The 16,362-nt window shown below is 64.3% G+C and overlaps 1 protein-coding gene and 1 long non-coding RNA gene across 5 annotated transcripts in view; one reads left to right on the top strand and one right to left on the bottom strand.

Moving 5' to 3' along the window:
* Positions 1-16,362, top strand: part of Fibcd1 (fibrinogen C domain containing 1) — a 31,694-nt gene that overhangs the window by 10,813 nt on the left and 4,519 nt on the right. For all 3 annotated transcript variants that reach the window (XM_005321182.4, XM_078048418.1, XM_078048417.1), the window contains exons 4-6: positions 2,198-2,357; positions 2,757-2,893; positions 13,905-14,001. In XM_005321182.4, coding sequence (XP_005321239.1) covers positions 2,198-2,357; positions 2,757-2,893; positions 13,905-14,001 — 394 coding nt within the window. The remainder of the gene's footprint in view (positions 1-2,197; positions 2,358-2,756; positions 2,894-13,904; positions 14,002-16,362) is intronic.
* LOC144377391 (uncharacterized) lies at positions 1,953-8,013 on the bottom strand. 2 transcript variants are annotated; one of them, XR_013438366.1, is made up of 4 exons: positions 7,628-8,013; positions 6,552-7,530; positions 3,983-5,418; positions 1,953-3,544 (listed from the first exon to the last, which is right to left on the bottom strand). It is a non-coding gene; the product is annotated as an uncharacterized LOC144377391 (long non-coding RNA). The 2 variants fall into 2 exon arrangements; XR_013438365.1 differs by having other exon boundaries at positions 3,983-7,530.

Raw genomic sequence — 16,362 nt, 5'->3', positions numbered from 1 at the left:
GCCAGCCGCCCGGCTGCACAGCCCTGAGTTCTCAAAGAGGCCAGTTGGGCAGGTTCCGGACCCCAGCCCTACCCCCAGGACCTAGCACAGGAGCAAGCGTCAGGAGTTGTCAGGCACGGTCCCCCGGGCCCTCTGGCTGGGCTGAGCTTCCGCCCTGAGGGTCTGATGTGGCAGAGCTGGGGTCCTCGGGCAGGTCACATGTCCAGGCTGGTTTTTCTCACCTGTAAAATGGGGGTGACCCGTCCAGGCTGGGGGGCGTGCGAGCCCTCGGGAGGCTCAGCCGCACAATGACACGTGAGGTCCCACTGCCTGCCCCACCTGAACTGAAATTGAAACCGTGGGCGCCCCGTGGAGGGTCCCCGTGTGCCAGGCCCTGTGCTCAGGGTGGCCTTCAGCCCAGTACCCCACGGAGGTGGAGGGGCAGACGCCAAGGGCTTCGGAGCTTGGTCGCCGGCCAGACGCCGGGAGCAGCCACTCGGATTCTGGCCTCTGAAGCAGCCGCCTCCTCGCGGCGCCTGTGCAGTGGGAGAGCAGGGACTGACTTGCCCATTAATTCGGGGCATGTTTATGTGAACATTTTCAACTTTAATCATTTGCTGGTGGAAACCGAGGTCTTCCCTGCCCGTCAGCAAGAGGGAGGGCCGCGCCTGAGTTCCTGAGCTGAGGCTGCTCCGCCTCTTGGAAGGACGAGCACAGCACGGTGGCTCCACCACCCGAGTCCCCGGGCTGCCCGTCCCTCCAAGGGGCCCGCCCAATGGCCAGTGACCCCGCTGCGCTGCTCCCCCAGGCGCAGCCCTCAGTGAATCCCCTGCTTGGCGGAGGGGAAGGTGACAGGGGAACTGACAGCTTCGCGGGCTGCCTCCCGCGAGCGGGCATCCTATTTTGTAAACTGCCGGCTGGCGCGTTTCTATCTCCCTTCCTCCGATGGGCTATTATCTGGCGAGTGACAGGTTCGGTGTGTGAGACCGGCCTGCTGCACGCTGCCAGCTGCCTGTAATCTGCCCCTGTCCCTCCCTCCCCCTCCACGTGGTCCCACAGCCCCCTGGAACCCAGGCTGTGGAAGCAGGAGACCCCAGACCCCTCAGGCCACCGGCACCCCGGAGGCCCCCAGGGAGCCACAGGGTCCTGCTGAGCTCCTGCCCTGGGCAGCAGTGGGCGGGAGGGCAGGCGTCAAAAAGAGGACCCTGGTGAAGTGCTTGGGAACCCCCCCCAGAAAGACCCGTGTCCTCATCCCCCTGTGCAGGCCAGAGAGGTCTCACTCTGCCAGGGTCCTGGGTCCCCCAGACCTTGGGTTTGTTGTACAGTGACACAGTCCTGGGGAAGTGACCGAGGCCTGGTCCTCATGCCTGCTCACTCACAGGGACTGCTCCTCAGTCTGGGCCTCAGTTTCCCCCTTTGTAACAAGGAGTTGATGACCTCAAGTCCCAGCCCTCTGCAGCACTGTGGGAGGCCCAGAGAGGTCCGCGGCAGCAGCCGACCGCGGAACCTCAAAGCAGCGGTCCCATGGAGATGGGGCTTCGGAGTGGGTGTCCTTGGTCCTGGGCCCAGCCCCTACCTGTGTCCAGGCTCCCATCACCTCGCCAAGCCTCAGTATCCCTCTGTCAAGGGCAGATCAGTCACTCCTGCCTGGCCACCTTGCCTGGGGGCAGAGGAGGTGGCAGGTGGGTGTCCTCCCGCCTGGGGGTGCCGTGGAGCTCTGGGAGCATGCCCTGGGCCCCCTGTGCTGTCTGCAGTGGCCACCAGGGCAGTTTGGCCAGGGAGGCAATGTCGGCCCCGTTTTCCCTAGAAGGATCCCTACAGAGCACTTGCCGTAGCTGTGGAACTGGTCAGTGGGTGGTCAGGCTGACCCCAGCCTGGCCCTGCCACGAGCTGCCTCCACCTGCACAGGCCACCCGCACAGAAATGGCTGAAGGGCAGTCAGGCGGCAGGAACCTGCTGGGACACCCTGCCTCCTCCCACCTGGGCCCCTGCCCTCGGAGCCCCAGGTCTCAGACCGGCAGCAGCCAGCAGAGCTCAGCTGACCCTCAGACACCCTGCACAGGGAGCCGGGTCGGAGCAGGCCGCGGCTCCCTGGGGCCAGGAGCCCACGTCTGCCTTGGGGGAGGGCCCTTCTGGCAGGTGGCACGCTGTGTGCCCGTGACCCTGCGGGGTCCCTGCGGGGTCCCTGCGCCCTCCAGTGAGCCCCCGTGCTCTGCAGCTTCTCTCCGAGAGCCAAGGCCACCTGGCTCACCTGGTGAACTCTGTCGGCGACGTCCTGGATGCCCTGCAGAGGGACCGAGGGCTGAGCCGGCCCCGAGTCAAGGCCGACCTCCAGAGGGCTCCTTCCAGGGGCGCCCGGCCCCGGGGCTGCGCCAACGGTGAGTGGGGGGGGTGCCTCCCAGGTGACTCACGTGCCCTGCCCTGGCGAGCAGGGAGAGCCAGGGCCCCACTGTGCCCTGTCCTTGGCCACCCACCTCACGGCTCTGACGGACAAGGGAACGCTCCGGCTGGGGACCCAGGATTTCCTGTGGCTGAGCAGCTGCGAGCACGTCACCCACGCCCTCCCGTCGAGCTCTCTTAACCCATTTACCAGAGAAGAAAAGTGAGGTCCAGAGAGTGTCGGAGCCGAGTTCCGACTGAGGCCGGTGCTCCTGGCTGCACGTGGCATCGCGGGGTGGACAGACAAGGCAGAGAGGGCAGGGACTGCTTGGGTAGGAAGGGGTGGTGGGCACATGGGCCTGGGCCGTGGCCAACCTGATGGGCCTTCCCCATGGCAGGCTCTCGGCCCCGAGACTGCCTGGACGTCCTCCTCAGTGGACAACAGGACGATGGTGTTTACTCCGTCTTCCCCACCCACTACCCCGCCGGCTTCCAGGTCTACTGCGACATGCGCACCGACGGTGGCGGCTGGACGGTGAGTCTGCATGTGAATCTGGTGCACGCCCTGCCCGGGCCCTCGGCCCAGCCCGACCCCCACCACACCTGGACCTTGAAAGGGGGCTCGTGCCCCGAGGGAGCGGCAGCAGACAGGAGCAGCCTCGTGCGCCCTGGTTCTGGAGGTGTGCTGGGTCCCGGGATGAAACGTGGCTCCAGGAGCCGCTGGGTGGTGGACCTCGAGGGCCGCTGCGTGGGCGCTGGACTTCCTGAGCTATCCACTGAGCGGTGTGTGCAGGGAAAGGGGGGACGTGGGGCGGATGGCTTCCTGGCGAGGAGCCGTCGGATTCCTGCAGCTCCTGGTTGCTGCCTGGTTGGGTCATGGGAGCAATGGGACAACCAAGGGACAGGGGTGGGACAGTTACCAGTGCCTCTGAAGTTCCTCTGGGAGGAGGGGTGCAGGGGACAGAGGCTCAGGTTTGATGACCACAGGCGCCTCCCGACCCGCCAGCCGGACGCTCCTTCAGGCAGGGCCTGGAGCTCTGTCTGCAGGGGCCCAAGGGAGACTGGCTCGTGGTCCTGCAGGCGCTGAGGTCACCAGGTCTCTGTCTTGGTGGCCACTGTACGGGAATCCAGGAGACCAAAGGGAAAGGCCTGGTGGGCTTCGCTCCAGTAACAAGACTTGTAGACCCTGAAATTTGAATTTCAAAAAATGCTCACATATTCCTCCCCGAATGTTATTCAGAGGACATTTTAAAAATTCTTCTTTTGATTTTTAAAAAATCATTTAAAAAGTTCAAAATCCTTCTCGGCTCGCTTGCTGTCCAGGAGCGGGCAGCAGCAGGAGCCGGGTGACAGGCTTGGCCGAGCTGGCCACTCTCAACCGTGGGGAATGAGCTTTCCGTCCCAACTCTGAACCCCAGCCCCTTCGCAGGCACCACTGGCCATTGCTTGATTTTGTGCAGATTTGAAAAATGCACGTCCCTTCCTTTATGAGGACGCCCTGTCTCCTCCCACCTGAGCCCCTGGGCGCTGGGCTTGGTGAGGAGTTTGCCCTGTTGGCCAGATGCCCTTGAGCAGTGAACAACTTGAACCACCCTCCCCACATGCCGCCCTGAAAATGGCTCACCCTTCCCTCACACGCCGACTGTGATTGGGACATCACTTAGCCACGGAGAGCAGGCTCCTTAGGGCTTCTCAACGTCACGTTTAATTGCAATTGAACAGACACTTTTGAGTAACTGCTCTATGCTGGTCCTGGGGAAGTACAGAGATGAGGAAGGCTTTGTCCTCCCAAGAAGGCTGGAGTCTCAGGGCTCGGGAAGAGTCCCGCAGCAAAGGCTGGGTGCCCTGAGCCAGCTTCTATGGGAGGGGCTTTTCTGACCGCCTGACGGGTGGGTGGGTCTGCTCAGTGTGAGAAGGAAGAGAAGGTGCCCCAGGAAGAGCCAGGAAGCGCGGAGCCCACCCAGGGCACAGGGACTCAGCTGGCACCCGGGGCTGGAGAGGCGCGGCTCCGGTGGTTGATGTCCTAGTCTGTGGGCTTGAGACAGACGCTGGGGAGCTATTGAGGGTGGTGGAGAGAAGAAAGACGGGTAAGAATTGTGCTTCAAGGCAGGGGTGCAGCTTGATGGTAGAGCACTTACCTACTATGCGCAAGGCCCTGCAAATAAAGAGAAAGGAATTGTGTTTCAGGTGCCCAAACCTGGCTGTGGGCATCTCTGCTGAGAGCAGGAAGAGAGAGGGGAAGAGGTGCTTCATACAGGCCTAGGTGGAGCCCCTTTGCCACAGAGGCAGAGGTGCATGAAGGTTGCTTGCTCCGTCATCCAAGGACAGACCTGGGCTTGGCTTTCAGTCCTGCTGTGTGATCTTGGGCAAGTCACTTAAGTTCTCTGAGCTTCTGTTTCCTCCTGCATCACTTAGACCTTTGAAACACCAGCCCCAGAAAGGGACTGACCTAGGCAGGAAAGGAGGCGGTTGGCCTGGTGAGGACCCCATTGCCCCAGGGCCACCAGGCAGTGCCGGATGCGCAAGGCCGGGGGCATCCTCAGACTTTCTCCGGAGGCCGGTCTGTCGCTGCTTCTTGGCGCACAGCAGTGATTCCAAGCCTGCGAGGGTCCTGAGGGGCCTGTGCCTCAGGTGGGGATCGCCCTGGCCCTGCCGAGCCTGGAAGGATGAGGAAGGACAGCTCGGAGGTCCAGATGAGCTTCCTGGAGCACCAGGTGTGCCCAGAGCACCTTGCACACGGCCTGGGAGCCGTTCGGCCCTCTCCGTGACCGTGAGCCTTGCCCAGGGCCAGGCACTGGCCACCTGCCCCTCACTCTCCACCAGGAGGGCATCTGCAGCAGTCCAGGGGACAGGGACCTGATGCCGGGGGAGATGGATCTCAGCTGCTTCCAGGGAACCCAGGTGGACGCTCTCCTGGTCCCCGACCTTGGACTTGGACTGGGTCTCTGGGCAGAGCACCTCCGTCCCTCCCAAGGAGCTCGGCGCTGACTGTTTTCGGCGTATTGATGTCCAGGTGACGAGTGTCCAGGGAAGAGTTTAACATCGCGTGAAACAAGTGACCTGGAAGCAGAGCAGAGGGAGGCCTGTGGGCAGCGTCGGCGGGAGGGGAGGGGAGGCCGGCCGGTGCGGGTCAGCTTTGAAAGGGGTCAGCAGAGGCGCGGCGTGGGGAGACGTGCCGTGAGCGGCCATTAGGAGCCGCGTGAGAGCAGAGAATCCCCCCAGACCCCCGACAGCCGCATCTCCACACGTCTGCAAGCAGAGAGCTCTGAAGGTATGGCCCCGCGTCTGGGTTAAAAGCTCTTCTGTCTGCGTAACTGTCAGATCTCGAGTTATGGCGTTTGCTTCTGGGAACCCCTCTGCAGGCAGAACGGAGAGGGGCCGGGCCCAGAAATCAGAGTTAAGGGTTAGGACAGGCTGGACGGCGCCTGAGGTGCTGTGTGGCTTGCACTTGAGGAGGCTGATCAGCTCTGGGCCTGTGGTTCCCACGGCCTGGGATTCAGGGGCCTGAGAGGCGAGTGCCGGAGCAGCAGCATCCTGCTCTGCCCTGTGGCGCCCACCCAGCCTCCACACCTGGACGGGGCTATGGGAGCGAGGCTGGGACCCGCCGAGAGGTGGTGAGGAGACATTGATATCCATTTGAGTATCTGTCAGGAGCCATCTGTTCCCAGGCACATCAGGACCTCTGTGGGACGGCCTCCCTGCCACAAGGAATCTCTTGGAAACTCAATTGCTTTTAGAGGGCTCAGGCCACTGCCTCTGCAGACCCTCGTCCATCCGTCCTCATCAGGCCTCACGTCCTGGCTGCCTGGCAACCAGGGCCAGCACTGGACACTCCTCCCTGGAGGACAGACACCTGCAGCTGTGTGCCTGGGACCGGGCTGGACTTTCCAACCATCGCCTAGGAGCAGGCGGGGACAGGGCGTGGCCTGAGGGACATGACCGTCCACATGCTACTGCCCATCTGGCATTGACAATATGCCTGTTAGCCCCTGAGGCCGGCAGGACGGCCCCCCAGCAGGCCTGGCCACCTGAGGGCTAACCGGGGAGTGACAGTGGCGGTGACTGTCCCTCGGTGGGCCTCGTTCATTCCTGTGTTTAAACACTGAGCACCGAGAACGTGCCAGGCAGAGACCAGCAGGGAATAAGAAAAGGAGGGAGCCCTGGCCCGGGGGGAGGTGGACAAGGCGGCTGACCTGTCGGGGCTGAGGAGAGCCCCAAACCCAGGCTGGAGAGCTGTGGCTGGGAACAAGGTGGGGCTCCGTGGGGAGAAGACGGGGTTTGTTCTGGGGCCAGACGGTTCCGTGTGGCTGGTGCATCTTCATACGGGGGCTTGGGCCAGGGTCGGGTGGGAGGCAGTGGGCAGGGCCAGGCGTGGTGCTGGGCACTGGGGGGGCTGGGCACCTCTCCTGAGGGCGGAGCCAGCCCTGGGGCCGCAGGATTCCCCGGGGAGTAGGCCCGAGGGTGAGGCACAGGGTGCTGGCAGGCGTGCCCAGCGGTGCCGGAGCCTGGGTCCCCAGCCCCGAGCTCACTGCAGACATGGGAGCTGCCAGGTGCCAACAAGGCCATGGCTGGCTCCTTGGGGTCAGGGAGGACATGGAGCGGATGGGCAGATGCTTCAAGGTGGCCTTGGGTCTACGTGGCTGCAGGCCGTGGCTGGGCCTCTCTCCACAGGAGTCCCTTCAAGGCCCCTCCTGAGCAGGACAGTCACCTGCAGGAGAAAAGGCGGAGGAAGGCAGGGGAGGCAGGAAGGGGGCCGGCTGCCTGGGGACCTGCAGGGCTTCCTCCCTGCCCAGCCCGGGCCTGTCCTGGGCAGGTCTCTGAGCTCCTTCAGGCACTCAGGGGTGAGCTCCGTGGGCACCGATCACACCCTCTAGTGGCCCCTGCGCCCCTTAAGGCTTGCAGACGAGGGGCAGCCAGTGCCTCTTGCAGCGCGACCAACCCCTCCAAGCCTCTTTCCTCACCTGCTAAATGGGCACCATAGAGAGCTGCTGCCCGAGCAGGGTCGTCGGGCTGCTCCTGGAGCTGTGGGGAGGGGGCCTGAAGAGGGAGGAGGGCCCCAGCTGCCCTGGCTCTCTGGGCCGCACAGCCGGCCCCCACTCACTCCGCTGTCCAGGGCAGTAATTGCCAAACCCTGTCTGCATGATGGCCGAGGTGGGTCCAGCTCAGCACCTCCTGCAGCAGAGGGTTGATTGGGCTCTGCACCCGCCCCCCACAGCCCCCCACGCCCCCCCATCACACCCACCAGGGTCTGTGCGGCTCAGGCCCCGACCTGCTCAGCAGCCGCTCCGCCAGGCGTTTCCATCATGGGTCACCAGTTCAGATGTGCCTCTAATTGGCTCTGCTGTGGGAGAAACCCCCTCCCCACCGCCGCATTCCTCCACCAGAGCGCCGCAGGGGGAGGGGAATCCTGCTCGCCCCTGGAGGACTTCAAAGGCTCCTGGCAGCAGGATCGGGCTCAAGGAGAGATGAAAAGCTTCCAGGGGCTCCCCAGCTAGCACAGGGCTACAGGCTGGCCCTGGGAGGGGAGGCTGGCTGCAGGGACCAGGCAGGATGGGACCTGCCCTCCGGGGCAGCAGCTGTGGTACCCCCTGGCCCCAGAGGACAGGATCTTGCTGTGAGGTCAGTAGGCTGCCATGTCCCCTGCCGCCCAGCCCACGTGCTGCTCTGGGGAGGCGTCCTTGGAGCTCACTCGCATTACTAATGACCGAGGTGACAGTGCCACCACCCTCGTGCTCCCTGGCTGATCTGAGTGGAGGAAGCTTGCAGCCTCCACCCCGTGAAGCCTGGATTTTTCAAACTTCTAACGCAAATGGGATGGCGCACGTGAGGCGCCCAGCGCAGGCCCCGAGGCGGCTTGCGTTTGATAAATGGCAGCTCTGAGCCGTGTTTTGCCAGACACTGGCAGGCGCGGCTGCCAAGCCCGGGAAGGGTGGCCGGGTGCCAGGCCCGGGGGTGCCACTTCCAGTCCAAAACAAAGAGTGGGCCCCGTTTCCTCCTGGGCACACACCTGGCTCCACAGGGAGGCGTCCGCGTTGGCTAGACCTACTGTGTGCCGCCTATTTGCAGGTCTGCTTTTTGCATTTTCTCCACAACCCTGCAGGGGAGGAAGGGCTTGCAGAGGGGGGCTCAGGCTCGGGACCGGTCCAGGAGGAGTCTAAAGCCGTGCGGCCCCAGGAACATGGGCAGAGCCTCAGGCCTGCTTTAACTCGCACGGCCAAGTCCGTTTCCCTTAGGGACAGGAACCAGCGTCTCCCATTGCAGCCTCACTATAGTCAGGAAAAATCCCAGACACTGCCTCCTGGGGACCCTTCTAGGCACAGAGACCACCCCTGCCCAGTCTCAAGTGGCTTGGACCCACCTACTCCAGCCCCCGGCCACAGTTCCTCAGGCCACCTGGCAAGGTCCAGCCAAGCTCCTCCTCCGTGGAAGTCCTCCCAGACCGCACCTGCCCCGGCAGAGGGTCCACGCCCACTCTGAGCCCCCAGCAAGCCCTGTGGTGACTGTTATCAGGAATGCTGGGTCCTGGCTCTCTGGCCCCTCTGAATCCCAGCTGTACGGGGCAACCTAGGCAGGCACAGGGACCAGAGGAACATGCAGGCCAGGCGAAGCTGGGCCCTGACTGTCCCCCGTGCAGCAGCTGAGGGCCAGACTCGTCCTGTGAGCGGAGCAGGCGTGGGACCCAGCAGCAGCCCTTATTTTGCGGGGGAGAAGCCAGACTTGGCCTGTCCACCAGAGCCCCTGGTGCCAGCCCAGTGTGCTTCCTGGACTGAGAGGTGGTTCAGTGTCCACCCAACCAGGCGAGGGCACCCTTTCCCCTCTGTGCATTGTCATCCTCTGCTGTGGCCTCCTGAGCCCTGGGGTCCTGGTCTCCAACCAGAAGCACAACACCTCCCCTCACGGCTGCGGCGGGACAGGCCGTGGCCGTCCTCTGAGGCACTGGCCCTGTGCTAGGGTGGCCACGGAGCCCAGACCGTGTGTCCTGGGGGGAGCTCCCTGCGCTGGCACAGGGCAGATGTGCAGCAGGGTGCAGGGTCCGTGTGCTGAGGTGGCCCTGCTGCGCCTGGACCCACTGGGGCGGGCCCCGCGAGCGTGGGGCTGGGGAAGCTCAGGGGCATCTCTGCGTCCCTTGGCCTGGCTGACGAGCAGGGACCGCCAGCCACCCCAGCGCAGCGGCTGCTTCCTTTGAAATGGCACAGCACCATCTGCAGGGCCATGTGGGCCGAGCGCTCCCTTGGCAGAGCCCCCCTGGCGGCACTTCCAAGGCGCTGAGCGGCTCGCTTTTGAGAATCCGCACCAAGAAAACACTCTGTGTGTCTTCCCACTCGTGGCTCCGTCCCAGGAGGCTGAGCGGCAGCCGTGTCTCTGCATCAGTCACTTTCCAGCCGGAGCCCAGAGAAGCCCAGGAGCCGGACCAGCGACTGCTTCAGCCTCCAAACCACCCAGCCTGACTCCCCTTCCCTGCCTGGGCCCTCCCCCGTCGGCCCCCAGAATCCCGCACCGGCTCCCGCCTGAGCACGGGGAGGTGGACACCCCACTTTTGACCTGCTTCCCTGGGGCTCTCCTCTAGTTGGAGCCTCCCCTCCTGCAAAGTCCAGCTGGTGTCCAGAAGTCTGCAGCCGCAGCGGCAGGGGGCCGTGGTCCTCAGAGGCAGACAAAGGTTCCCACACGCCATCTGACAACCCTGGCTGCTTGTGGCCCTTGGCACTCCTCAGGCCACCTGGCACTGCAGTGGGCTCCGGGCCACTTGGTGTTGGAGCCAGTGAGTGAGGCCCGCCCGCGGCAGAGGCCGGCAGCCCCCAGCAGAGCTTCCCAGGGTTCTGACCCAGGGGCAGCGTGAGAGCGACTTTGATGGGTGGCGGCCAGACGGCGCAGCACAGAGCAGAGCCCAAGAGCAATCATCAGGTGCACGGGGTGAATGTCGGTTCAGGAAGCACCCACCTCTGACGGAAGCCTGTGAGAGGGACAAGCTGCATCTCTCTGAGTCAAAAAGTCACTTCACCAAAACTGTGTCACCGATGGACGTGTCTCAGCCCCTCAGGGGAGGGTGGCAGGGGTTACCACTCTGCCTGCGTCCTAGATGTGTCTCCAAGTTGGTGTCGAGCTGACCACTTTGACAGGAACGTGAGCCGTTCTGTCCAGCATCCTCCATGGGGTGGAGGCAGAAAGCGGGGGCTGTGCTGGCTCCAGCTGATGGCACCCGGGGGGGAGGGCCCAGGAGGTGGTGTGGCCCAGGAGGTGGTGGGGCCCAGGAGGTGGTGGGACCCAGGAGGTGGTGGGACCCAGGAGGAGGTGTGGCCCAGGAGGTGGTGGGGCCCAGGAGGAGGTGTGGCCCAGGAGGTGGTGGGGCCCAGGAGGTGGTGGGACCCAGGAGGTGGTGGGACCCAGGAGGAGGTGTGGCCCAGGAGGTGGTGGGGCCCAGGAGGTGGTGGGACCCAGGAGGTGGTGGGACCCAGGAGGAGGTGTGGCCCAGGAGGTGGTGGGGCCCAGGAGGTGGTGGGACCCAGGAGGTGGTGGGACCCAGGAGGTGGTGGGGCCCAGGAGGTGGTGGGACCCAGGAGGTGGTGGGGCCCAGGAGGAGGTGGGACCCAGGAGGTGGTGGGGCCCAGGAGGTGGTGGGGCCCAGGAGGTGGTGGGGCCCAGGAGGTGGTGGGGCCCAGGAGGAGGTGGGACCCAGGAGGTGGTGGGACCCAGGAGGTGGTGGGGCCCAGGAGGTGGTGTGGCCCAGGAGGTGGTGTGGCCCAGGAGGTGGTGTGGCCCAGGAGGTGGTGGGGCCCAGGAGGTGGTGGGACCCAGGAGGTGGTGGGGCCCAGGAGGAGGTGGGACCCAGGAGGTGGTGGGACCCAGGAGGTGGTGGGGCCCAGGAGGTGGTGGGACCCAGGAGGTGGTGGGGCCCAGGAGGTGGTGGGGCCCAGGAGGTGGTGTGGCCCAGGAAGTGGTGTGGCCCAGGAGGTGGTGGGACCCAGGAGGTGGTGGGGCCCAGGAAGAGGTGGGGCCCAGGAGGTGGTGGGACCACACCCATGGCCAGCACCTAGTTCATAGGGCAGGGGGAAGGAGCTGAGGACAGCTCTTGGCACGGGAGGCTCGGGCCAGGTGGAGCCCCAGTCAGTGCTGCCAGGTGGAGTGGACGTGATGGTGGATACCTGCTTCAGGCGCTGGCCTCAAGGGCACAGGTTCAGCCTGTCTCTGGGCTGCGGGCATGAGGCATGGGGGACATTGCCTGCTCTGTAAGCCTGGCCACCGAGACAGGAGTGTCCCAGCTTCTGTCTGCTGTGACAGGGGCAGGTGCGGGGGACATGGAGCCCCAGGTGGGGCGGGGGGAGGGATCTGGTGAGCAACATGGATCTGGGGAGAAGGACTCAGGAGAAGGGGCCTTGCTGGCCCAGCGCCAGGCACTGCCCTGTCTCCACCCCTTCAGTGGGACTGGGGGAGCCCTGACCAGGAGCCCTGCCCTCTGCACGTCTGCTGGCCCAGCAGAGGTGGGTGAGCCCCAGGAGCAAAGGCAGGAGGAGCGCTGGCAGGCGGCGGCGATGGTACCTACTGTCTCACCCCCCTGGTCGGGAATAGGGACAGAGGGGGCCCTGGGGCTTGGGACTCCTCCCCATGACTGCGACCTGCTGGGCAGACCTGCTCTCTTCCTGCTCCAGGATCTGGGTCGCTTCTGGCCTGGGTGGGAGGTCCCCGAGCACAGACCCTGCCCCTTTGTTCTTCTGCCCCGGGGCCTGGGGGCAGGGTGCCGACCTCATGCCTGACTCAGTCGTGTGGCAGGGAGAGGGTTGATGGCCGTGCTCATGAGTGAAGGGCTCATGGCCTGCCCCCCCCCAAGGAAGGCGGGTCAAAGGCCATAGAGGGCTGCAGGCTGGAAGGGCGCAGCTGGCCAAGGCAGGGGCAGCAGGAGGGAGGACAGGAAGGCCATGGCCAGGCCTGTACTACCCAATGCCCACCGTCCAGCTGGCCTTCACAGAGCACCTGGTCACGCCAGGCCTGAGCACAGCTGGTCATCTGGCGGGGGAGGGGCCTCCTAGGATCTTGGTTTTGAAGAGGAGGAAACGGAGGCTTGGGGCGGTGGAGGGGCTGGCCACAGCCGTCTGCAGAGCCAGGGCTCCAGAACCCAGATCCTCAACTGCCACGCTCCCGGCCTGGCCCGTGCCGCCTTCTGTGCTGGGCGCACTGAGGGCCCAGTCTCCTCCGGTGCCAGCAGGGCCTCCGGGGGCGCCCAGCCCCGCGGCCCCTTCAGCTCGCCCTCCGGCAGAAACAGGCTCAGCCGCCGCCGGCTCCTCTGGGGGAGTGCCTGAGCTTCTGCCAGGATTAGGCCTTTCAAAGGGCGCGTGCTCAGGGTCCCAATCTGCAGCCGTCGATAGTCTCTCTGCCGCTCCTCAGATCTCTCTGAGCCTTATCGAATTTCCTTCCGCCCCAGCTGGTCCCTCCTGAGGACTTTGAAATTTCAGGGCTGGACCAGCTTGGAGGTAGTGGAGCAAGAAAAGACAGTGTCTTCTCCCCGCGCTCTGTGACATCAGAGCAGCCCAGACGCCCTGACTGCAGCGTCCCCAGGGACCCAGCACATCTGGCTGCTGCTCACCTAGAGACCACGGTCAGCCCTGGCGCTCGGGCAGTTCCGAGCCACTGAAATCAGGCTGCTTAGTAATGAAACTGGCAGCTCCCGGGCACCACCGACACATCTCTAACACGTCAGCCGCGGGCACAGATGGAGGCAGGTGGGCGGCGGGGGGCTGCCTCTGCCAATGAGCAGGAAAAGGCTTGTTAAACAGAAAGGCAGAGGGGCCGGAAGGGCTGTCAGCGATCTTGTAAACACTCAGGCAGCTCCGGCCCGGCCAGCGCAGTCCTTATTTCAAAGCAATTTAACCGGTGGGACTCCAGATCCCAAACCAAGAATGTTATTAAAAGAAACGACAGAGGCAGCTCGGGGGCTGGTGGTACCCGGGTCGCAGCCAGCCCTGCGTGGCCTCCCGTCCTCCCCGAGAAGCCCTGGGCTCGGGGTTCCCAGGACCCCGAGGATCCTGGCCCAGGGAGCTGCGGCCGGTGCTGGGGAGGCGAGCTCCAGGTGGGGGGCACCGTCTGACAACAGAATGGGCTTTGTTCTCTCTGCTCCTGTTCATTTTGATCTGGAGAAAGATATCAGGGCTGGCACGGTGGCACACGCCTGTGAGCCCCCCGGTTCAGGAGGCTGAGGCAGGAGGACTGAGAGTTTAAAGCCAGCCTCAGCAACTTAGTGAGACCTTGTCTTCAGAATAAAATATAAAGAGGGCTGGGGGAGGCTCAGCGGTTAAGGGTCCCTGGGTTCAAACCCCAGTACTAAACAAAAAAAAAGGTATCAGGCTTGTCCCTCCCCTCTGCTTGGCCAGGGCGAGGCTGAGGCCCAGCCTCCAGCAAGGCAGGGTGGGCCTGGAGCTGACCTGGGCTGGGCAGTCCCGCCCCAGGCTCCCGAGCCCCCAAGGCCCCCAGCCAGGGCCAGGACAAGGGGCGCCTGGGCAGTGGGGGTGGGGGTCCTGGGTGCCAGGTGCCCGCTCTCACCCACGGTTGCCTTGCAGGTGTTCCAGCGCCGGGAGGACGGCTCCGTGAACTTCTTCCGGGGCTGGGAGGCGTACCGGGAGGGCTTCGGCCAGCTCACGGGGGAGCACTGGCTAGGTGAGACCCGCCCCCGCCTGCTGGGCCTTCTCCCCACGCACAGGCATGGCCCGGCCCCTCCCAAGTGGGTCTGAGGTCCCCTGGCCTTGGCATGCCTGAGGCCACTCACAGGTGTCCCTGGCCAAGGGACCTAGACGGAGTGAATGAGGCCTGAGACAATGGAGCCAGAGGAGGGGTGGTCAGTGGTGGGCTGGCTCATGGGCTGAACAGAGAGGGAAGGGCGTCACATCCCTGCCCCCCGCTGTTGGAGTGGCCAGGGGCAGGGCACAAGGGAGTCTTGGTCTGTTGAGGGCACCCTGGGACCAGGTCACTGTCCTGGTTGCTGGAGCCATGACAGGTCCAGAGCCCATGTCATGGTGGGACCAGGAGGACGAGGGACACCGGGCACAGCCTGCCGCCGGGGTCTGCAGTGCCGCGTGACCTTCTGGGGTGGCCAAGCGTGAGAGCCGCGGGCTGGCCTCGTCCGTGCCTGGCGTGAGGAGTGCGCAGGGGGCTCTGGTGATCTTATTGCCGTTACTTGGTGCAGCACCTCCTTTAAACTCCCTCTGTATTCTGACTTTTGGGGAACCTTATGGAGTTTCTTTCTCACCAATAATCACGCGCCTGGGTGCTGGGTCCGGCGGTCGGCCCGTGCTCCACGTGACTCCTGCGCAGCCCCCACGGTGCTCTGTGGCTCCTCTGCCCAGGGAGGGTCTTCACCCCCAGGACGCCTGCCCCCTGAGCCCCTCCCATGGCTGTTGCTCTGGGGCGTCCTCTGGGGCCGAGCAGGTTCCCTCGCGCCTGGGAGCTGGGGCCAGGGGAGGAGCAGGGCAGAGGGACTGGGGGGGGGTGCCACCCTGCACAGCACGCCTGCTGTCCGCCCAGCGGAGTGTCCTCCTGAAACCTCCGTCCACCCAGGAGGGACTCCTTTCTGCCTTCCACAGAAGGGGAGATGGAGGCACCTGTCACAGGGTGTGTAGGGTCGGGCGCCCCAGCCCTGCCCTTGAACCTCGCCCTGGACTGAGCCAATGAAAAGCCGGGCAGGGTGGAGAGGCCCTGGCCAGGAGGCCCTGCCCCAGCCCACTCCATCCAAAGGGTGTACAAAGCCGAAGCAGAAGGCGTCCAGGGAGGGGCCTGTCTCCACACGGCCACCCGCCACCTGGGAGCTGCGTTGGTGTCCTGGCTGCTCGGCGGCATCTTAATTGAAATCTATCAGCGGCCGCAGAAGGTGCGGGAGGAAGCATTAAAGGGGGGCCTTTATTAGTTCTGCGGAGCCGGGGCCTGACAAGAATGCCAAGTCCAGCGGCCTCGGCCTCCTGGTGTGGCCGCCCTCTGCTTCTGCATGCCGTCTGGGCACCTTCTCCTGGGTGCTTTTCCTATTGAGTTATGGGAGCTCTTTATATATTAAGGTCATTGATCCTGTGTCTGACATGCATGATACAGAGGGACCGCCCCTGGCTCACCCATCAGCTTCTTTTGCCTCTTGGTAATTCTTACTTCCTAGAAGTTTTAGATTTTGAGGTCGTCAATCCTGACAGTCCTTGTGTTTATATCTCTGAATGTTAGGCCTGGATTCCTCACCCCCATTTTATAAACGTCTCTGCCACTTTTGGGGGGATGATTTTTAGAATTTTGTTTTAGGTTCATAATTTTTATGCCCCTGGGTGACCACGGGAGACCTGGGGGCAGGTTTCTGGTTTCCTCCCCACCCTCTTGAGCTCTGGGGGAGGATGCCCGAGCTGCCTTCACCCTCCAGGGCCCGGGTCTCGGGGAGGAGCGACTCCCGTTCTGGCAGAGATCCTGGAAGGCCGAGTGGAGAGAGGCTGAGGGAGGAGGTGTCCAGTGCTGGAGGAAGGGTGCAGGGGGCGCTGCCCCCGCGTCCCCACCCCTTCATGGGCACCAGGAAGGCACATCAGGAGATGAGTGTCACTTCACCAAAGCGTTGGTGGGCTAAGGATGGCCTTTGGGCACCAGCAACCACGGGGTGGTGAGCGAGAACCTCCCAGAATCCCCTGGGGCTGTTCCCTCCCACCCTGTTCCTGGATCATGGGATTCGTCCTGGGCAAGGTCTGAAAAAGAGCAAGGGGTCTGGTCCTTCTGCCTGGGCTCAAATCCCAGTTCTGCCCCTCAAAAGCTGTGTGGCCTGGGCCACTCACTAGGCCTCTCTGAGCCTCATTCTCCTCCCTGTGCAGCAGATCCCCTGGATAGCGTGTGAGGGGCCAGGCACTGGGGAGCAAATCCCTCACTGCACACCTTGAAGGTGTCGGCCAATCAGGAGTGAGGAGACCCAGGAGGGGCTGGGGGCTGGAAGGAAGGAGGGGAGCAGGAGAAGGAGGGCAGGGGCCGGCAGACACAGGCCAGGCCTTGGAGATGGCAGGAGAC

This window comes from Ictidomys tridecemlineatus, chromosome 4 (assembly GCF_052094955.1).
Source record: "Ictidomys tridecemlineatus isolate mIctTri1 chromosome 4, mIctTri1.hap1, whole genome shotgun sequence".
In the NCBI taxonomy this organism is placed as follows: Eukaryota; Metazoa; Chordata; class Mammalia; order Rodentia; family Sciuridae; genus Ictidomys; species Ictidomys tridecemlineatus.
This window is presented reverse-complemented; position numbering and strand designations above follow the sequence as displayed.